At 50.0% G+C, this 22810-nt stretch overlaps 1 protein-coding gene and 1 long non-coding RNA gene across 5 annotated transcripts; one reads left to right on the top strand and one right to left on the bottom strand.

Moving 5' to 3' along the window:
• Nucleotides 1-1781: 1781 nt before the first annotated feature.
• LOC116969091 lies at nt 1782-20917 on the top strand. Its single transcript, XR_004410618.1, has 3 exons — nt 1782-1791; nt 16962-16968; nt 20887-20917. It is a non-coding gene; the product is annotated as an uncharacterized LOC116969091 (long non-coding RNA).
• Nucleotides 6247-21808, bottom strand: LOC116969090 (class II histocompatibility antigen, B-L beta chain-like). Of its 4 annotated transcripts, none has more exons than XM_033016040.1 (7): nt 21211-21808; nt 20844-21118; nt 16187-16444; nt 12462-12746; nt 10659-10763; nt 8550-8648; nt 6247-6383 (listed from the first exon to the last, which is right to left on the bottom strand). In XM_033016040.1, the coding sequence occupies exons 2-7, from the start codon at nt 20914-20916 to the stop codon at nt 6295-6297; spliced, it is 909 nt and encodes a 302-aa protein (XP_032871931.1). In that variant the 5' UTR covers nt 20917-21118; nt 21211-21808; the 3' UTR covers nt 6247-6294. The 4 variants fall into 4 exon arrangements, with proteins under 4 accessions (XP_032871931.1, XP_032871932.1, XP_032871933.1 ...); XM_033016041.1 differs by having other exon boundaries at nt 20844-21210; nt 21249-21808; XM_033016042.1 differs by having other exon boundaries at nt 8550-8621; nt 20844-21808.
• Between the last annotated feature and the right edge of the window lie 1002 nt (nt 21809-22810).

The raw sequence follows: 22810 nt of genomic DNA, 5'->3' as shown, positions 1-22810 counted from the left end.
GAACCTCCCTGCTCCTATACTCAAATCTATGGAGTCTGAAGAAAGGTTTCGGCCCGAAACGTTGCCCATTTCCTTCGCTCGATAGATGCTGCTGCCACACCCGCTGAGTTTCTCCAGCACTTTTGTCTACCTTCGATTTTCCAGCATCTGCAGTTCCTTCTTGAACTCTTCCTTGCGAGTTCAGCCCAGTATTTTGTTACACGCTGATTCATGTTGTTATGGAAATACCAGCATGCCCTTTAATAATAGCTATCTTATTTCAACGTAGGCCTTTTAACATTCATTGTTGGTTCCACATTTTAATTAGCATAGCTTACGGCAAGATATGTACACGGATCTCGTTACACTGTGATTTATTTCCTCGTTGCTTCAGAAAGTCCCCGTAAACTCCCCTTCTCCAGGCAGCTTTTAAACAGATTAAAGACATACTTGGCATGAGCAGAATTAGGCCATTTGGCCCATCGAGTGCTCTGCTGTTCATAGAACATGGAACAGTACAGCATAGTAACAATAGAATGGTTTAACACAGATTTAAACCCGATGCTTGGGAAGGGAAGGATAGTGGGACATATCTCCAGGTATTTTTCTCTTTTCTCTTATTTTTTCCTTCTCCCGCTTCTTAGGCAGTTCAGGGGTCTTTTGTTCTTTTTCTTCATTCTTTCCATTTCACTTTTTTCCCCCCGATTCATGTATCGATTTATAAAATGTTAAATATGTTAAAAGCTGGACGAAAATTGTATAATTGTTATGCCGATTGCTTTATTTTTGTACAATTGCCTCTAATAAAATAAACATTGAAAAAAAAGCATAGCAACAGGTCATTTTGCCCAGTCTCTATGCCGAACATTGTGCCTAGGCCAGTGGTAGAGTTGCTGCCTCCTTAAGGGGCTGTCCCACTTTCACGACCTCTGCCGAGTTTGCCCTTGACTCACACTCACAGCATGGTCGTCATGAGGTTGTAGGTAGGTCAATAGACAATAGGAGCAGGCCACTTCAACCTGGACTTCCACTGTTACGCCGATGACACCCAGATCTACCTCGGCACCAAATCCCCCCACAACCCCCCCCTCTCCCATATCAACTCCTGTTTGTCAGCTATAAAAACCTGGATGCAACATAACTTCCTCAAACTCAACAGCGATAAGACAGAATTCCTCCTCATAGGCTCCAAAGCCACACTCAGCAAAATCAATAACTCCACTCTCACCATCGACGGCACCACTGACTCCCCATCTCCCCAGGCCCGCAACCTTGGCGTGATCTTTGATTCCACCCTCTCCCTTGAGCCTCACATCCGCCATGTCATTAAAACCTCCTTCTTTCATCTCCGCAACATCGCCAACCTCAGACCCTCTCTCACACCTCCCACTGCTGAAACTCATCCATGCCTTCATCTCCTCCCGACTGGACTATTGCAACTCACTTCTCCTTGGCATCAGCTCCACCTACATCAACCGACTCCAACTGGTCCAGAACGCAGCCGCCCGACTCATCACCCACACCAAATCCTGGCACTACATCACTCCAGTCCTCAAACAACTTCACTGGCTTCCCATCTCCCACCGGATCACCTACAAAATCCTGATCCTCACCTGCAAAGCCCTCCACCATCTGGCCCCCCCAAATCTCACTGACCTCCTCTCCCCCTACCAACCCTCATGGTCCCTCAGATCCATATCAGCTGGTCTCCTCTCCATCCACAAGTCCAACCTCCGCAGTTTTGGGGACAGAGCCTTCTCCAGGGCAGCACCCAGGCTCTGGAACTCCCTCCCCCAACTGATCCGCAATTCCGTGTCCCTCACCATCTTCCAGTCCCGCCTCAAGACCCATCTCTTCACCTCTGCCTATCCTTAGCCCCACGTCCCCCTCCCTTTTCATCTGTGCATTAATTGCCTCATATTGTGTTTTGAATTGAATTCTGTCTTTACTTTGTGTACTAGTCATGTCTCTACTATTTATTTCATTCCCCTTACATGTTTTTCCTCTACCTGCTAAATTTTTGTAAGGTGTCCTTGAGACTCTTGAAAGGCGCCCATAAATGAAATTTATTATTATTATTATTATTTGGCCCTTCGAGCCAGCACCGCCATTCAATGTGATCATGGCTGATCATCCCCAATCAGTACCCCGTTCCTGCCTTCTCCCCATATCCCCTGACTCTCTCTCGCTATCTTTAAGAGCCCTATCTAGCTCTCTCGTGAAAGAATTCTCTCCAGAGAACCGGCCTCCACGGCCCTCTGAGGCAGAGAATTCCACAGACTCACAACACTCTGGGTGGGAAAGTTTCTCCTCGTCTCAGTCCTAAATGGCCACAGACTCACAACTCTCTGTGACAAAAAGTGTTTCATCGCCTCCGTTCAAAATGGCCGACCCATATCCCCTGACTCCGCTATCTTTTAAGATGCTAGTCGTAGGCATAGAAACATAGAAACATAGAAATTAGGTGCAGGAGTAGGCCATTCGGCCCTTCGAGCCTGCACCGCCATTCAATATGATCATGGCTGATCATCCAACTCAGTATCCCGTACCTGCCTTCTCTCCATACCCTCTGATCCCCTTAGCCACAAGGTCCACATCTAACTCCCTCTTAAATATAGCTCCGTGGCATCAAGTAGGTCGGGGCGTTTTTCTAGCCCGATGAAAAATGTCCACGAGTTAAACAAGATCGTGAAAGTGGGACTGAACCTTTACAGTGCTGGAGACCCAGGTTCAATCCTGACCTCTGTCTGTACGGAGTTTGTACGTTCTCAAGTCAAGTCAAGTCAAGAGAGTTTATTGTCATGTGTCCCTGATAGGACAATGAAATTCTTGCTTGCTGCAGCACAACAGAGTATTGTAAGCATAAATACAGAACAGTCCAGTTTGTCTATATAGCATAGACCATATATACACACACATAAATACACAGATAGTGCAATAGGCTGTTATAGTTCAGAGTTTGTTTGATGGAGTTTAATAGCCTGATGGCTGTGGGGAAGCAGCTATTCCTGAACCTGGATGTACCAGATTTCGGGCTCCTGTACCTTCTACCTGATAGCAGCGGGGAGATGAGTGTGTGGCCAGGATGGTGTGTGTGTCCTTGATTATGTTGGCAGCCTTTTTGAGGCAGCGACTGCGATAGATCCCCTCAATGGTGGGGAGGTCAGAGCCGATGATGGACTGGTCAGTGGTCACAACTTTCTGCAGTCTTTTCCGCTCCTGGGCGCTCAAGTTGCCGAACCAAGCCACGATGCAACCGGTCGGCATGCTCTATACTGTGCACCCGTAGAAGTTCGAGAGAGAGTCCTCCTTGACAAACCGACTCTCCGTAATCTTCTCTCCGTATAACCTGTGTGGGTTTTCTCCGGGTGCTCACGATTCCGCCCACACTCCAAAGACGTACAGGTTTTGTAAGTTATCTGGCTTTGTAAACTCGTAAATCGAGGATAGTCATTGAAAGTGGGCATGCAGGTGCAGCAGGCAGTGAAGAAAGCGAATGGTATGTTAGCTTTCATAGCAAAAGGATTTGAGTATAGGAGCAGGGAGGTTCTACTGCAGTTGTACAGGGTCTTGGTGAGACCACACCTGGAGTATTGCATACAGTTTTGGTCTCCAAATCTGAGGAAGGACATTATTGCCATAGAGGGAGTACAGAGAAGGTTCACCAGACTGATTCCTGGGATGTTAGGACTGTCTTATGAAGAAAGACTGGATAGACTTGGTTTATACTCTCTAGAATTTAGGAGATTGAGAGGGGATCTTATAGAAACTTACAAAATTCTTAAGGGGTTGGACAGGCTAGATGCAGGAAGATTGCTCCCGATGTTGGGGAAGTCCAGGACAAGGGGTCACAGCTTAAGGATAAGGGGGAAATCCTTTAAAACCGAGATGAGAAGAACTTTTTTCACACAGAGAGTGGTGAATCTCTGGAACTCCCTGCCACAGAGGGTAGTCGAGGCCAGTTCATTGGCTATATTTAAGAGGGAGTTAGATGTGGCCCTTGTGGCTAAGGGGATCAGAGGGTATGGAGAGAAGGCAGGTACGGGATACTGAGTTGGATGATCAGCCATGATCATATTGAATGGCGGTGCAGGCTCGAAGGGCCGAATGGCCTACTCCTGCACCTAATTTCTATGTTTCTAGTGTACGGGGATCGCTGGTCGGCGCGGACCCGGTGGGTCGAAGGGCCTGTTTCCGCGCTGTATCTCTAAGCTAAACTAGTATGTGAACGGGCGATCGCTGGTCAGCACGGACTCGGTGGGCCGAAGGGCCTGTTTCTGTGCTGAATCTCTAAACTAAACCTTTCATCCTGTACATAATCCATATTCCTCCATTCCTTGCGTATCCAAGTACATGTTTGTTTTGATTTTAGTTTAGTTTAGTTTAGAGATACAGCGCGGAAACAGACCCTTCGTCCCACCGAGTCGATGCCGAGCAGCGATCCCTGTACACTAGCACTATCCTACACACTAGGATTTGAGTATAGGAGCAGGGAGGTTCTACTGCAGTTGTACAGGGTCTTGGTGAGATCACACCTGGAGTATTGCATACAGTTTTGGTCTCCTAATCTGAGGACAGACATTCTTGCCATAGAGGGAGTACAGAGAAGGTTCACCAGACTGATTCCTGGGATGTCAGGACTTTCATATGAAGAAAGACTGGATAGACTCGGCTTGTACTCGCTAGGGACGAGGGAGTTAGATGTGGCCCTTGTGGCTAAAGGGATCAGGGGGTATGGAGAGAAGGCAGGTACAGGATACTGAGTTGGATGATCAGCCATGATCATATTGAATGGCGGTGCAGGCTCGAAGGGCCGAATGGCCTACTCCTGCACCTATTGTCTATGTTTCTAACAATTTACAATCTTTACCAAAGCCATTTAACCTACAAACCTGTACATCTTTGGAGAGTGGGAGGAAACCGGAGCACTCGGAGAAAACCCACGCAGTCAAGGGGAGAACGTACAAACTCTGTACAGACAATAGACAATAGGTCCCTGTACAACTGCAGAAGGACCTCTTTGCTCCTATACTCGACTCCTCTTGTTATGAAGGCCAACAGGCCAAAACTGCACACAATACTCCAGGTGTGGTCTCACTACGGCTCTGTACAACTGCAGAAGGACCTCTTTGCTCCTATACTCGACTCCTCTTGTTATAAAGGCCAACATGCCATTTGCTTTCTTCACTGCCTGCTGTACCTGCATGCTTACTATCATAGACTGATGAACAAGGACCCCCAGATCCCGTTGTACTTCCCCTTTTCCCAACTTGACGCCATTTAGATAGTAATCTGCCTTCCTGATTTTGATAACCTCACATTTATCCACATTAAACTGCATCTGCCATGCATCTGCCCGCTCCCCCAACCTGTCCAAGTCACCCTGCATTCTCATAGCATCCTCCTCACAGTTCACACTGCCACCCAGCTTTGTGTCAGCTGTGAATTTACTAATGTTACTTTGAATTCCTTCATCCAAATCATTGATGTATATTGTAAATAGCTGCGGTCCCAGCACCGAGCCTTGCGGTACCCCACTAGTCACTGCCTGCCATTCTGAAAGGGACCCGTTAATCCCTACTCTTTGTCTCCTGTCTGCCAACCACTTCTCTATCCGTGTCAGCACTCTCCCCCCAATATCATGTGCCCTAATTTTGCCCACTAATCCCCTACGTGGGACCTTATCAAATGCTTTCTGAAAGTCCAGGTACACTACATCCACTGGCTCTCCCTTGTCCATTTTCCTAGTTACATCTTCAAAAATTCCAGATCAGTCAAGCATGATTTCTCCTTCGTAAATCCATGCTGACTCGGACCGATCCTGTTACTGCTATCCAAATGTGCGACTATTTCGTCGCAAATCGCAGGCACGGAAATCGCTATCAAAACATGCGGGGGGACACGCTTCCTTGGCGGCCGTGCGCGCGCACGTGCACTCACGCGCGAGGCTTCGGCCGCGGGCCCTGTGGACGGTAACATCGGGAGCTGACCTGGTTGGTGACCGACTCCAGCAACAGCAGCTTCGTCCACCCCGAATCGTGGGGCTTGAATCGGCTCTTCGCGGGGGGGGGGGGGGCCTTTCATCGGCCGGCGGGGGCTTCAACATCTGGAGCCTCGATCGCCTCGATGGAGCGGTTTGATTTTAAGCCGCGCCGGGCGATGAAAGGCCCCGCGAACGGGCCGATTCAGCCCGTAAGCGTCTGATATAAAGTCCGGATCACAAAACACGGGGAGGGGGTGGCGATTGTTGGCACGTCAGTTTAAACATGAGGTCTTCAAGAGGCTGGTCGCTGGATTTTATTGGGCAATTCGTTTTTAAACTTCTGACATATTTGCAGAGACGGGGCTCGGCAAAGATGTGACGTCTTCACAAAGTTGGATGTCTTCACGCTCTGCACTGACATCTGGGAAGTAAGGAAGAGACGGGATGATGCAGGCACAAACACAAGGCGGCAGCAGTCCGATTTTAGCTGCGTAAACCTCAGCGTTACAATGCCCAGACTCCGTTTGGTAGAATCGTGTCTATAAAGTGCGCTCTGGTTAACTTTTATGATGCATTATCTTTGGAACGTACTTTTGGAACGAAGACGAGGAGGAATTTACTTTGTCAGAGGATAGAAACATCGAAAATAGGTGCAGGAGTAGGCCATTCGGCCCTTCGAGCCTGCACCGCCATTTCAATGTGATCATGGCTGATCATCCAACTCAGTATCCTGTACCTGCCTTCTCTCCATACCCCCTGATCCCTTCAGCCACAAGGGCCACATCTAACTCCCTCTTAAATATAGCCAATGAACTGTCGCCTCAACTACCTTCTGTGGCAGAGAGTTCCACAGATTCACCACTCTCTGTGTGAAAAATGTTTTTCTCATCTCGGTCCTAAAATATTTCCCCTTATCCTTAAACTGTGACCCCTTGTTCTGGACTTCCCCAACATCGGGAACAATCTTCCTGCATCTAACCCTTAAGAATTTTGTAAGTTTCTATAAGATCCCCCCTCAATCTTCTAAATTCTAGCGAGTACAAGCCGAGTCTATCCAGTCTTTCTTCATATGAAAGTCCTGCCATCCCAGGAATCAGTCTGGTGAACCTTCTCTGTACTCCCTCTATGGCAAGAATGTCTTTCCTCAGATTAGGAGACCAAAACTGTACGCAATACTCCAGGTGTGGTCTCACCAAGACCCTGTACAACTGCAGTAGAACCTCCCTGCTCCTATACTCAAATCCTCTATGGCAAGAATGTCTTTCCTCAGATTAGGAGACCAAAACTGTACTCAATACTCCAGGTGTGGTCTCACCAAGACCCTGTACAACTGCAGTAGAACCTCCCTGCTCCTATACTCAAATCCTCTATGGCAAGAATGTCTTTCCTCAGATTAGGAGACCAAAACTGTACGCAATACTCCAGGTGTGGTCTCACCAAGACCCTGTACAACTGCAGTAGAACCTCCCTGCTCCTATACTCAAATCCTCTATGGCAAGAATGTCTTTCCTCAGATTAGGAGACCAAAACTGTACGCAATACTCCAGGTGTGGTCTCACCAAGACCCTGTACAACTGCAGTAGAACCTCCCTGCTCCTATACTCAAATCCTCTATGGCAAGAATGTCTTTCCTCAGATTAGGAGACCAAAACTGTACCCAATACTCCAGGTGTAGTCTCACCAAGACCCTGTACTACTGCAGTAGAACCTCCCTGCTCCTACAGGTATACTCAAATCCTTTTGCTATGAATGCTAACATACCATTAGCTTTGGATGGCGAATCTGTGGAATTCTTTGCCCCAGACGGCTGTGTTTTATGTTAAATTCTATAGTGTTGTGTTTATCTTATTTGTGTCCTGCATGGTAACTCAAATTTCACCGCACTAATTGGTGTATGTGACAATAAATGTCCTTTATCCTTTGTCCTGTGGAGGTCGGGTCCTTGGGTATTTTAAAGGCGGTGATTGACAGATGGGGGTGGTGGTGGTGGTGGTGGGGGCGGGAAGAAGGAAGGAAGAGGCAGAGACAATGGTTGTGGGAGAGTATCGGCAGTTCCTTGTTTCTCTCTATTTTTAAATGTTGTTATTGTACTTCCTTGTCACGTGCCTCTGGCTAATGAGGGCGGTACTGTGGTTTAACGGCAGTGTTGCTTCCACAAGGGCTTGTCCCTCTTGCTGATTTTTTTCGGGGGCGTGACGACGTATTGAGCGTGGCGGATCATCAAGTGTGGCGACGTTTTTAATGTCGCCGCTGGATTTTGAAATGTTCAAAATCTTTTGCCGACCCTGATATGACGCCGGATGTCGCCGAAAAAGATCGGCAAGTGGGACAGGCCCTTTACAGTGGTAATCCTGACCGTGTCTTTGATAGGCTTTTAGATGGGCAGATGGGAGAGCAGGAAAATAGAGGGATATGAATCGTGTACAGGCAGATGGGATTTGTTTAAATCAGCGTCTTGTTCGGCACAGACATTGTGGGCTGAAGGACCCGTTCTCGTGTTATATTGTACCTCGTTCTATGTTTGTTTGTTAAGGGCCAGAGGCGATATTCACGCTTAGCTATTTGCGTTTGACGAGGAGGTGGTTACCTGAAGACATATCCGAAGAGGTCATGGGTTGGCTCTGGTTCGGCCCAAGTTGTGAGTCTTGGCTCTGGTTCACTGGAGAAAGATAATCGCATGTTTCCACTTTGGTGGAAAGAACAAGAAGGCAGATTATTATCTGAATGGTGTCGGGTTAGGAAAAGGGGAAGTACAATGAGACTCACTCTGGCCATGGAGGAGGTCCAGGACAGAAAGGTCGGATACGGAATGGGAGGGGGGGGGGGGGGGGGTTTAAGTGCTGAGCCACCGGGAGATTGGGTCGGTAATTGCGAACCGAGCGGAGGTGTTGGGCGAAGCGATCGCCGAGCCTGCGCTTGGTCTCACCGATGTAGAGCAGCCGACACCTAGAGCAGCGGATGCAATAGACGAGGTTGGAGGAGGTGCAGGCGAACCTCTGCCGCACCGGGAACGACTGCTTGGGTCCTTGGATGGAGTCGAGGGGGGGGGGAGGTAAAACGACAAGTGTAGCATTTCCTGCAGGTTGCAAGGGAAAGTACCAGGGGAGGGGGTGGTTAGGGTGGGAAGGCACGAATGGACCAGGGAGTTGCGGAGGGAGCGGTCTCTGCGGAAAGCCGAAAGGGGAGGAGATGTGAGCATCTGCAGTTCCTTCTTAAACGATAGGGTAGATAATCAGAACCTTTTTCCTAAGGTATGCAAAGAGTCACCACATAAATGGTGCTGAAGTACAGTATAGGGAGGTTTCACGGCAGTCAGGTCACGACCCATGACCCGTACTGTTGCTACGCCACTCCAAGTGGATTACACGCGATGAACTGCGGGTAGGCACTTACCCTTGTTTCCAGCGTATCGGGCCCGTTAAAACCCGCTGAAATTGTCAATTTTTGAGCTGTAAATAATGATGGAAATCGGGATAAGCGTGAGAGACATTTAGCCCACTTCAGAATTCCAAAAGTGAGGAGAAATGACGGTAGATAGAAACGAGAGCTGAAGGGACAACAACAGCCAGAGTGCTTGGCGAACATTGGCCGTGTGCTCACTGCATTTCATCAACAGTAAGGCATTATTTGTGTTTTTTCTTGATTCCTTTGGCATCTAACAAGTTTCAGAAGTGATAAATCTGGCTGTAATTTTTTTAAATCGTCCATGGGTTTTTACATACAAAATGAAAACACATCTGAAGAAAAATTTACAGCCAGATTTATCACTTCTGAGGATTTTTAGATACCAAAGGAATCAAGAAAAAACACAAATAACGCTGAACTCCCGGTGGCTCAGCACTTCAACTCCCCCTCCCATTCCCAATCCGACCTCTCTGTCCTGGGTCTCCTCCATTGCCAGGGTGAGCAACACCGGAAATTGGAGGAACAGCACCTCATATTCCGCCTGGGTTGCTTGCGTCCGGATGGCATGAACGTTGAATTCTCCCAGTTTTGCTAGCCCTTGCTGTCTCCTCCCCTTCCTTAACCCTAGAGCTGTCTCCTCCCATCCCCCCGCCCTCGGGCTCCTCCTCCTCCCTTTTTCCTTCCTTCTCCCCCCACCCCACCCCCCCATCAGTCTGAAGAAGGGTTTCGGCCCGAAACGTCGCCTATTTCCTTCGCTCCATAGATGCTGCTGCACCCGCTGAGTTTCTCCAGCATTTTTGTGTACCTTCGATCTTCCAGCATCTGCAGTTCCTTCTTGAACAAATAATGCCTTACTGTTGATGAAATGCAGTGAGCAAACGCGATAATTCCCAATATTTCCAATGTTCACCAAGCACTTTAGCTGCTGTTGTCCCTTCAGTTCTCGCTTCTCTATACCTTCATTTCGCTTCAAGTTTCGAATTCTAAAGTTGGGTACATGTCTCTCACACTTACCCCGACTCCCACAATTTTTTTCAGCGCAAAAATTCACCATTTTGGCGTTTTTTAACAGGTAGGAAAGTACGTGTTTCTAGCATTAATAACACATACGGGAAGTGACGGATGTCTTCCAGTTGGATTTAGCGGCTCCGTGCGACGAGCCCTATGACCCGGTGACCTTCCGTGCAACCCCCCTATACTTGCATCCATGCAAATTGTGGCATTAGCAAGGGACCGAGACTAGATTACAAAGGAAAACTTTTCCTAGACTGACGAGGACATGCAAAAATACCTTTCCATCTCATGACTCCTGCAGATAGAACAATCAGAATACCGATTAATCCAGCCATTATTCCAACCACATATCCATAGACTGATAAGTTTTGGTTCTGGGGATCTGGAGAAAAAGAGCAAAGAGTCAGAAGATGTTACAGTAAACGCAACTCTATCAGAAGGAATATTGTGGGAGATGGGTCTCGACCCGAAACTGAGGATTCAAGCCTTTTTTTCATCGGTTGTTGTGACAATAATCGACCAGACCACTGGGTTCCCAAAAACGTACGTTTTTATTGAGCAGAGTCTTTACATCAGTTCACCCGGCCGTAGACCAGGTAACCCTGCAAAGAGTCGCTACTCCTCTTCTCCAGTCATTACCTAATATATATTTAAACAAAGCTTTCCTTCCCCCTTCTTATCCAATTACATTTCTGCCACATATTCCTTTACATCAGTCATCCATTAGCATGATGTCATCGGTCCTCTTCAAATATGGGGTTGTTTTTCACCCTGTGTTTGAGGTTGGTTGTCAGCAAAGTTGCTTAAAGTTGATCACCTCCAATTATGAAGTTGTTTGTTTTCCATTCTTTGGTAAAATCAGTTCTCTTAGATTAGATTAGATTAGATTATACCTTTAATAATCCTTTTCAGGAAATTACAGTGCCACGACAGCTTCAAGACAGACATAACACCACACATTTCCTCAAAAGTGCAATTATTTATGCGCATTATAAAATCTTATAGCAGCTGGTAAACAGGACTTCCTATGTCTCTCCGTTTTGCACATTGGTGCAATCAGCCTCTGACTGAAGATGCTGCTCTTGATCACCTTCAGGGCATGGAGTGGGTGAGTGGGGTTTGTCATTATAGAACCTAGTTTGTTCAGAGTTCTGGCCTCTGCCACCTGCTGGACCGTTCGTTGCTCAGCCCCGACCACTGAGCCGGCCTTCCTGATTAGTTTGTCCAGTCTGTTTTTATCCGCTATACGGGCGCCATCTCCCCAACAGGCCACAGCAAAAAACAGAGCACTGGCCACCACTGCACAGTAGGGGTTGGCAGTGGTTAGTCATTCTGCATGTTTGCAAGTTGTACAAGGGTAGTGGTTCTGCTATTTGTGTTAGTAGGTTTTTTGCACATGCAAGCTCAAATCTTAAGGTTAGACGTTTAATAGAATTAGTGGCATTGGCTGTTTCAATCTTTCCATAGCAGGATTTAACACAACTCCTCAAAACGTCGCCCATTCCTTCTCTCCAGAGATGCTGCCTGTCGCGCTGAGTTACTCCAGCATTTTGTGTCTATGGCGACAGATGGCACAATGGGTTAAGTGTTCGGCTGGCAACCGGAAGGTAGCCGGTTCGAATCCCGCTTGGAGTGCATACTGTCGTTGTGTCCTTGGGCAAGACACTTCACCCACCTTTGCCTGTGTGTGAATGTGTGTGACTGATTGGTGGTGGTCGGAGGGGCCGTAGGCGCAGATTGGCAGCCACGCTTCCGTCAGTCTGCCCCAGGGCAGCTGTGGCTACAGAAGTAGCTTACCACCACCGAGTGTGACTGAGGAGTGAATGAATAATGCGATGTAAAGCGCCTTGAGTATTAGAAAGGCGCTATATAAATCCCATCCATTATTCATTATTATTATTATGTTGGCAACTCTATCAGACTTCGGTTAGCCCCCCCCCCCACGAGATTCCAGCCTGCAAAGTCGGCCGTGGAAGTCAGTCGGTGATGGGGATGGATCTGTTATTTGTGGCCGGGCCTGGAAGGAGAGGAGGGAGTAGGGAAACTTATCAGCCGCAGAAGTCCCGATTCTGATCCTTACCCCAAACTGCAGTCAGGTTGTCAGGCACGCTTGTGTGTGTGATTTGGCAGGAATAGGTGTCGCCGATTCCACTGGGGTCAACACTAAGCTGCAGTCTCATCTGGAACGTCCCGTCAAAGTTGGGCAGAATGTTGCTCCTTAGCACCTCTTGGTCGATGTCTTTGCCGTTCCGCAACCAGGTGGTGTTGATGTCCATCGGGTAAAACCCATCCACTCTGCAGGTCAGGACCAAGGGATGTCCCTGTGCATTTGGACGCCTTGAGGTGATCGTGATCGCAGGCTTCGCTGAAGTGGACAGGAACAAACAGAGTGTAAACGTGCTCGACGGACTCAGGATTTTTAGTCAAGACAAGACACATTTATTTCTATAGCACATTTAAAAAACAACTCTTGTTGGCCAAAGTGCTTTGCATTTGTTATAAGAATAGCACAACAAAACAGACTACATACATATATACATGTAGCCCTCACTCAGAGGACATCAGGAAAGGCTTGGGAGTATAGATAAGTCTTTAGTCTTGACTTAAAAGAGTCGATGGAAGGGGCGGTTCGTTCTGATGGGAAAGGGGATGCTGTTCCACAGTCTAGGGGCTGCAACCACAAAGGCGCGGTCGATCGCCCCTGAGCTTATGCCTAGACCGCGGGATATTCAGCAACCCCAAGTCGGCCGATCTGAGGGGCCTGGAGGTGGAGTGGTGGGTGAGAAGACTTTTTATGTAGGTGGGGGCAAGCCCATTGAGGGCTTTGTAGACATGGAGGAGTATTTTGAAGTTTATACGGAACCGCACAGGGAACCAGCGGAGAGAGTTTTGCCAGGATCGGGGTGATGTGGCCCCTTTTTCGGGTGCCCGTCAGGAGTCTCGCTGCGGCGTTTTGGACCAGTTGCAGGCGGGACAGGGAAGATTGTCTGATGCCAGTGTAAAGGGAGTTGCAGTAATCTAGGCGGGAGGAGATGAATGTGTGGATGATACAGGCCCTTCAGCCCACCGAGTCCGCACAGTAACACTAGTATTGCCCGTTTCGTTTCCTTCTGTTGTCCTGTGAAAGTTTCCCAATCCTCTGGCTTCCAGCTACTCTTTGCTGTGTTATACATCTTTTCTTTTAGTTTTATTCTATCCCTAACTTCTCTTGTCAGCCACGGTTGCCTCCTACTCCCCTTAGAATCTTTCTTCCTTTTTGGAATGAAATGATCCTGCGTCTTCCGGATTATGCCCAGAAATTCCTGCCATTGCTGTTCCACCATCATTCCTGCTAGGATCCCTTTCCAGTCTACCTTGGCCAGCTCCTCTCTCATGCCTTCATAGTCCCCTTTGTTCCACTGCATCACTGACACTTCCGATTTAACCTTCTCCTTCTCAAATTGCAGATTAAAACTAATCATATTATGATCACTACCTCCAAGCGGTTCCTTTACCTCGAGTTCTCCTAATCTGAGGAAAGACATTCTTGCCGTAGAGGGAGTACAGAGAAGGTTCACCAGACTGATTCCTGGGATGTCAGGACTTTCATATGAAGAAAGACTGGATAGACTCGGCTTGTACTCGCTAGAATTTAGAAGATTGAGGGGGGATCTTATAGAAACTTACAAAATTCTTAAGGGGTTGGACAGGCTAGATGCAGGAAGATTGTTCCCGATGTTGGGGAAGTCCAGAACAAGGGGTCACAGTTTAAGGATAAGGGGGAAATCTTTTAGGACCGAGATGAGGAAAACATTTTTCACACAGAGAGTGGTGAATCTGTGGAATTCTCTGCCACAGAAGGTAGTTGAGGCAAGTTCATTGGCTATATTTAAGAGGGAATTTCGATGTGGCCCTTGTGGCTCAGGGGGTATGGAGAGAAGGCAGGTACAGGATACTGAGTTGGATGATCAGCCATGATCATATTGAATGGCGGTGCAGGCTCGAAGGGCCGAATGGCCTACTCCTGCACCTATTTTCTATGTTTCTATGAGTTCTCTTATCAAATTTGGTTCATTGGACAACACTAAATCCAGAAGTGCCTTTTCTCTGGTCGGCTCCATTGCAAGCTGTTCTAAGAATCCATCTCGGAGGCATTCTACAAACTCTCTTTCTTGGGGTCCTGAACCAACCTAATTTTCCCAGTCTACCTGCATATTGAAATCCCCCATCACCATAGTGGCATTACCTTTGTTACATACCAGTTTTAACTCCTGCTGCAACTTACACCCTACATCCGGGCTACTATTTGGAGGTCTGCAGATAACACCAATACCTGCACTGATGTACAGCATTTTGGTCAACGTGAGTTGTATTTAAATGTGCAATACAAATACAATTGACTGACTGACTGACCCTACACACACATGGGACAATGTTTTACATTTACACCAAGCTTGTCTTTGGAGTGTAGGAGGAAACTGAAGATCTTGGAGAAATCCCAAGCAGGTCATGGGGAGAACGTGCAAACTCTACACAGACATGCGCCCGTAGTCAGGCTTCATCCTGGGAGACAGTGATACAGTGAGTAAGAGATAACGTCTTTGCAAGAAGATGGATGGGAGTAGGTTTAGTCCAGATATCACTTGTGAGGGCATCTCGGATATCCTAGAAAGGACTACTCCTCCCACCCTGCCTCTTGCAGAGACTCTTCTCATCATCTCCGTCAACCTCCGTACATAGAAACATAGAAAATAGGTGCAGGAGTAGAGGCCATTCGGCCCTTCGAGCCTGCACCGCCATTCAATATGATCTTGACTGATCATCCAACTCAGTATCCCATCCCTGCCTTCTCTCCATACCCCCTGATCCCTTTAGCCACAAGGGCCACATCTAACTCCCTCTTAAATATAGCCAACGAACTGTGGCCTCAACTACCTTCTGTGGCAGAGAATTCCACAGATTCACCACTCTCTGTGTGTAAAATATGTTTCTCATCTCGGTCCTAAGAAATTTCCCCCTTATCCTTAGAAACATAGAAATTAGGTGCAGGAGTAGGCCATTCGGCCCTTCGAGCCTGCGCCGCCATTCAATATGATCATGGCTGATCCTCCAACTCAGTATCCTGTACCTGCCTTCTCTCCATACCCCCTGATCCCTTTAGCCACAAGGGCCACATCTAACTCCCTCTTAAATATAGCCAACAAACTGTGGCCTCAACTACCTTCTGTGGCAGAGAATTCCACAGATTCACCACTCTCTGTGTGTAAAATATGTTTCTCATCTCGGTCCTAAAAAATTTCCCCCTTATCCTTAAACTGTGACCCCTTGTTCTGGACTTCCCCAACATCGGGAACAATCTTCCTGCATCTAGCCTGTCCAACTTGTAAGTTTCTAGAAGATCCCCCCTCAATCTTCTAAATTCCAACGAGTACAAGCCGAGTCTATCCAGTCTTTCTTCATATGAAAGTCCTGACATCCCAGGAATCAGTCTGGTGAACCTTCTCTGTACTCCCTCTATGGCAAGAATGTCTTTCCTCAGATTAGGAGACCAGAACTGTACACAATACTCCAGGTGTGGTCTCACCAATACCCTGTACAACTGCAGTAGAACCTCCCTGCTCCTATACTCAAATCCTTTTGCTATGAATGCTAACATACCATTCGCTTTTCTTCACTGCCTGCTGCACCTGCATGCCTGCTTTCAATGACTGGTGTACCATGACACCCAGGTCTCGTTGCATCTCCCCTTTTCCTAATCGGTACCGAACGTTGTCCTCCAACATTTCCGCCACCTTCAGCGTGATGTGAAGCCGTGCAAAACCTTACCCGTCTCAGCTCGGATGCCTCCTTTAACTATCTTAGAGATTAACGGCCAGCGGCGAACGTAACGGGCAACGTTGCTGATAACTCTCTCATTTTTGTTCAGCTCATCGGCGTATGGCTCTGCCAGGGGGTGTTTGGCTACAAACTTGTTCAAGGAGTATTCGAAGCGGATGTACTCTTCGCCGTCGAATGCAAATCGCAGGAGCGCCAGGGAGAAATCTTCACCAGCACAAGAAATGCTCACTTGACCCACGTGCATCCCTGGTGAGCGGAAAATAATCGATGTTGGGGTGAAAGTCAAGTCAAGTCACATTTATTTCTATAGCACATTTAAAAAACTCTCGTTGGCCAAAGTGCTTTGCATTTGTTATAAGAATAGCACAATGCGGTAGGCGGGCGACTCTCGTCTGCAGCGGCCTCTGCAGTCCGTCTGCATTTTTATTATTTTATGTCTATGTTTTTATGTAGTTTTTATTATTTTTGTTGGGGTATGTGTGTGGGGGTGTGGGGGTGGTGTGGGGGGGTTGGGGGTAACTTTTAAATCTCTCCCTGCACGGGAGACCCGACCTTTCTTTGTCGGGTCTCCGTTGTCGTTGGGGCTGCAACGAGGAGCGGCCTCCAACAGGAAGACCGGGGGCTCTGGTGCCGACTACTCACCTCACCGTCGCGGAGCTGGCCGAGTCCAGAGCGGGTGGAGCTGTGGTGGACGCTGCTGCGACCCGACCCCCGGAGATTTGGAGGCTGCAACTGCGGGTTTGGCGGACGGTAACACCGGGAGCCCGCGGGTCCCTGGAGGGAGACCGCTTTTCGGGGCTTCCGCAGCGGCGACTTGTCCCGCCCGAGTTGCGGGGTTGAAGAGCTCCTGGAGAGGGGCCTTACAGCACCGCCCCGCGCGGCTTGGAATGGCGGCGGGTCTCTGCGAGCGCACGCCGGGGGCTCTAACACCAAGACCCGGTGCGCGACCTTGCATCACCCGGCGTGGCTTTAATGGCCACGGGACAATTCGCCATCGCCCGCCGGGGCTTTGACTTTGACTCTGACATCGGGGGGGAGAGTGCAGTGGAGAGAGAAGTTTTTTTGGCCTTCCATCACAGCAATGTGATGGATGTTTATGTAAATTATGTTGTGTCTTGGGTCTATTTGTTTGTAATGTATGGCTGCAGAAACGGCATTTTGTTTGGACCTCAAGGGGTCCAAATGACAATAAATTGAATTGTATTGTATTGTACAACAAAACAAACTACATACATATATACATGTAGCCCTTACTCAGAGGACGTCAGGAAAGGCTTGGGAGTATAGATAAGTCTTTAGTCTTGACTTAAAAGAGTCGATGGAGGGGGCGGTTCGTTCTGATGGGAAGGGGGATGCTGTTCCACAGTCTAGGGGCTGCAACCGCAAAGGTGTGGTCGATCGCCCCTGAGCTTATGCCTAGACCGCGGGATATTCAGCAACCCCAAGTCGGCCGATCTGAGGGGCCTGGAGGTGGAGTGGTGGGTGAGAAGACTTTTTATGTAGGTGGGGGCAAGCCCATTGAGGGCTTTGTAGACATGGAGGAGGATCTTGAAGTTTATACGGAACCGCACAGGGAGCCAGTGGAGAGAGGCCAGGATCGGGGTGATGTGGTCCCTTTTTCGGGTGCCCGTCAGGAGTCTCGCTGTGGCGTTTTGGACCAGTTGCAGGCGGGACAGGGAAGATTGGCTGATGCCAGTGTAAAGTGAGTTGCAGTAATCTAGGCGGGGGGAGATGAATGTGTGGATGATCTTTTCCAGGAGGAATTGTTTTATTTTAGCTATCATCCGAAGCTGAAAGAAGCTAGCCTTTACCACGGCATTGATTTGTTTGTCAAATTGTCGAAAGGCACCCATTCACCACATGCTCTCTTCACCCCACCCTCTTCCCCCCTAACCTGCTGCCAAATTCATCCCCCACCCATGCCCTCTTCACCCCCTCCAACCTCTTCCTCTTCAAATCAAGTAAAGTCAACTTTATTTGTCACTTACACATACAAGATGTGCAGTGAAATGAAAGTGGCAATGCCTGCAGATTGTGCAAAAACTAAACAGAACATAACAGAACCAGTTCTGCAGTTGTACAGAGCCCTAGTTCCTTCTGCAGTTGTACAGAGCCCTAGTGAGACCACACCGGGAGTATTGTGTGCAGTTTTGGTCCCCTAATTTGAGAGAGAACATTCTTGCTATTGAGGGAGTGCATCGTAGGTTTACAAGGTTAATTCCCGGGATGGCGGGACTGTCATATGCTGAGAGAATGGAGCGGCTGGGGTTGTACACTCTGGAGTTCAGAAGAATGAGAGGGGATCTTATTGAAACATTTATATGTCTCAATAAGATTCCCTCTCATCCTTCGAAACTCCCTAACCCTCCACCCCCTCCTCTTCTTCACCCTCCACCCCATACAGTTCTTCTCTCTCAACCCTCATCTCTCAACCCTCCACCCCCTCCTCTTCCTCCACCCTCCTCTCCCTCAACCATTCACCCCCTCAACCGTCCTCTCCCTCAACCCCCCTCTCCCTCAACCCTCATCTCCCTCAACCCTCATCTCCCTCACCCTTAATCCAGACTTTCCAAGCCGCTTGAGGAATGTTTCACCCAACGCCGGATGTTCCATCTTCACATCCAGGGCCCTGAAAATCATCGGACTGGCTGCAAGGCCACAAATGGGCCCCGACCTCGGGTGTTTCAGAGGAAGAGGACTTAACTTTCTGCTGCCTTTCCCCACAGTGGAAATTTTTGATTCTGCTGTGGGGGGACGTTTGTGTTGAACTCTATAATGTGTTGTGTCCATTTTCTTTATGTTTTTAACCTTTTTCTATGGTTTGTATGGAAACTTATTACCTATTTTATGTAAAGCACTTTGGAGTCAATGCGAGTTGACTTGAAACATGCTATATAAATAAAACTTACTTACTTACCTAACCCTCCCCCCTCTCTCCCTCCACCCCCTCTCCCTTAACCCTCCTCCCCCTCCTCTCCCTCCACCCCCCTCCCCTTCCGCCCCCCTCTCCCTCCACCCCCTCTCCCTCCACCCCCTCCATCCCCCTCTCCCCCCTCTTCTCCCTCCACCCTCTTCTCCATCCACCCTCCTCCCCCCCTCTCCCTCCACCCCCCTCCTCCCCTTCCACCCTCTTCCTACCCTCCACCCACAACGCACCCTCCCCTCCATCCCCCTCTCCCCCTCCTCCCCTCCCACCCCCCTCCACCCCCCTCTCCCTCCTCCACCCTCCTCCCCTCCTCTCTCCCTCCAACCTCCTCTCGCCTCCCCATCCTCCCCCCTCTCCCTCCACCCCCTCCCCCCCCTCCCCCTTCCACCACCACTTCCCTCCCCCCTCACCCCCCCCTCCCCCTCCTCCTCCCCCTCCCCTCCCCCCTCCTCCCCCTCCACCCCCTCCCTCCCCCCCCTCCCTCCCCCCCTCCCCTCCTCTCCCTCCCCCCCCTCATCCCTCCTCCCGCTCCTCTCCCTCCACCCCCCTCCCCCTCCTCCCTCCACCCCCCTCCCCTCTCCCTCCACCCCCTCTCCCTGCACCCCCCTCCCCCTCCCTCCTCACCCTCCTCTCCCTCCCCTCCCCCCCTCTCCCTCCACCCCCCCCTCCCCATCCCCCCTCCTCTCCCTTCACCCTCCTCCACCTCCTCTCCCTCCACCCCTCTTTTTTTTTTAAAATTAATTGTATTTTAACTTGTTAAGTATGGAAGCCATTTTGAGGAAATGTGTGGTGTTATGTCATTGTGATGTCTTTAATTACTTGTTTTACTCCGATTATATGTTTTTATTCCGATTACTATGTAAGGTGTCCTTGAGATTTTGTATGAAAGGCGCCCATTAAATATAAAATTTATTATTATTATTATTATGTCTGTCTTGAAGCTGTCGTGGCACTGTAATTTCCTGTAAAGGATTATTAAAGGTATAATCTAATCTAATCTAATCTAATCCTCCCCCTTTCCCTCCACCCTCCTCCCCCTCCACCCCCCTCCACCCTCCTCTCCCTCCACCCTCCTCTCCCTCCACCCCCCTCCACCCTCCTCTCCCTCCTCTCCCTTCACCCCCCTCCACCTCCTCTCCCTCCACCCTCCTCTCTCCCTTCACCCCCTCCACCCTCCTCTCCTTCACCCCCCTCCACCCTCCTCTCCCTCCACCCCTCCTCTCCCTTCACCCCCCCTCCACCCTCCTCTCCCTCCACCCTCCTCTCCCTTCACCCCCCTCCACCCTCCTCTCCCTTCACCCCCCTCTCCCTTCCCCCCCCTCCACCCTCCTCTCCATCCACCCTCCTCTCCCTTCACCCCCCTCCACCCTCCTCTCCCTCCATCCACCTCCTCTCCCTTCACACCCCCCCTCCACCCTCCTCTCCCTCCACCCTCCTCTCCCTTCACCCCCCTCCCCCCTCCTCTCCCTCCACCCTCCTCTCCCTTCACCCCCCTCCCCCTCCCTCCTCTCCCTCCCCTCCTCTCCCTTCACCCCCCTCCACCCTCCTCTCCCTCCACCCTCCTCTCCCTTCACCCCCCTCCACCCTCCTCTCCCTCCACCCTCCTCTCCCTTCACCCCCCTCCACCCTCCTCTCCCTCCACCCTCCTCTCCCTTCACCCCCCTCCACCCTCCTCTCCCTCCACCCTCCTCTCCCTCCACCCCCCTCCTCCCTCCTCACCCAGGGCCGCAGCGTCGAGCAAGAAGAAGCCGAGGAGGAGCAGCCATCGCCATCGCCGTCCGTTGCCCCTCATTTTGGAGGGAAGACCCCAACCGGGCCGCTGATTGGCCGAGCGGGGGCTTTTCCACCCAGCAACAGCCCCCGGTGGTCGCTGATTGGCCGAGCGTGGGCTTTTTGTCACCCAGCAACAGCCCCCCGGGGGGATCGCTGATTGGTCGAGCGGGGCTTTAACTGCCCCGGGGGGTCGCTGATTGGCCGAGCGGGGTCTTTTTCACCTGGGGGGTCGCTGATTGGCCGAGCGGGGGCTTTTCCACCTGGCAACAGCCCCCCGGGTGGTCCTTGATTGGCCGAACGGGGTCTTTTTCACCTGGGGGTCGCTGATTGGCCGAGCGGGGGCTTTTTCACCCAGCAACAGCCCCCGGGTGGTCCTTGATTGGCCGAGCGGGGGGGCTTTTTTCCACCTAGCAACAGAGTCCCGGTGGTCCTTGATTGGCCGAGCGGGGGCTTTTTCACCCAGCAACAGCCCCCCGGTGGTCCTTGATTGGCGGAGCGGGGGCTTTTTCACCCAGCAACAGCCCCCGGTGGTCCTTGATTGGCCGAGCGGGGGCTTTTTCACCCAGCAACAGCCCCCGGGTGGTCCTTGATTGGCCGAGCGGGGGGGCTTTTCCACCTAGCAACAGCCCCCGGGTGGTCCTTGATTGGCCGAGCGGGGGGGCTTTTTTCCACCTAGCAACAGCGTCCCGGTGGTCCTTGATTGGCCGAGCGGGGGCTTTTTCACCCAGCAACAGCCCCCGGGTGGTCGCTGATTGGCCAAGCGGTGGCGGTTCCCCCGGCAACCGCCGCCGGGGTTTGAACGGGCGGGCGGTGGGAGACGCGCGCCGCTTCCAATCGTCTTTCCCGCCTTCTTCCCTCTCTCCTGCTTCGCTCGACGTCCGGGTGCCAATGGCTTCCCCCTCCAGCACCACACACACACAACAGAAAACAAATGCAAATATCCCCGCCCCGTCCTGACCATATTACTTCCCCAAAGCACAATGTGGGCGGTCAAAGCTGCAATGCCAATGCCTTTGATTTTTTAATTGCTTAAATTCTTCTTTGCTCGCTACATTCAAAATAATGCAATTTGCAAGAATGCACATTCAATAACTGCAAGGAACTGCAGATGCTGATTTAGAGTAAAGTCAGACACAAAAATGCTGGAGTAACTCAACAGGTCCATATAACCATATAACCATATAACAATTACAGCACGGAAACAGGCCATCTCGACCCTTCTAGTCCGTGCCGAACACGTATTCTCCCCTAGTCCCATATACCTGCGCTCAGACCATAACCCTCCATTCCTTTCCCGTCCATATAACTATCCAATTTATTTTTAAATGATAAAAACGAACCTGCCTCCACCACCTTCCACTGGAAGCTCATTCCACACAGCCACCACTCTCTGAGTAAAGAAGTTCCCCCTCATGTTACCCCTCCCTTAATTCTCAAGTCATGTCCCCTTGTTTGAATCTTCCCGACTCTCAGTGGGAAAAGCTTATCCACGTCAACTCTGTCTATCCCTCTCATCATTTTAAAGACCTCTATCAAGTCCCCCCTTAACCTTCTGCGCTCCAAAGAATAAAGACCTAACTTGTTCAACCTTTCTCTGTAACTTAGTTGCTGAAACCCAGGCAACATTCTAGTAAATCTCCTCTGTACTCTCTCTATTTTGATTTAGGTCAGGCAACATTTCTAGAGGCAATCTGTAGAAATGCTGCCTGACCTGTCTAGTTACTCCCAACATTTTATGCAAAGATTATAGAGCCTCTGGTCTATAATCTTTGATTTTATGTATAGAGGGAGAGTGAGAGGGGAGGGAGAGGGAGGGTGAGAATGAGAGGGGAAGGAGAGATTTGGAGGTGGAGAGGGAGAGAGGGGGAGGGTGGGAGAGGGAAGGTGGACGGGATGGAGAATGAAAGGGGTGA

The sequence above is a fragment of the Amblyraja radiata genome, unplaced genomic scaffold (genome assembly GCF_010909765.2).
Source record: "Amblyraja radiata isolate CabotCenter1 unplaced genomic scaffold, sAmbRad1.1.pri S103, whole genome shotgun sequence".
NCBI lineage: Eukaryota > Metazoa > Chordata > Chondrichthyes > Rajiformes > Rajidae > Amblyraja > Amblyraja radiata.
The sequence above is the reverse complement of the archived record's forward strand: the minus strand, read 5'-3'. Positions and strand labels throughout refer to the sequence as shown.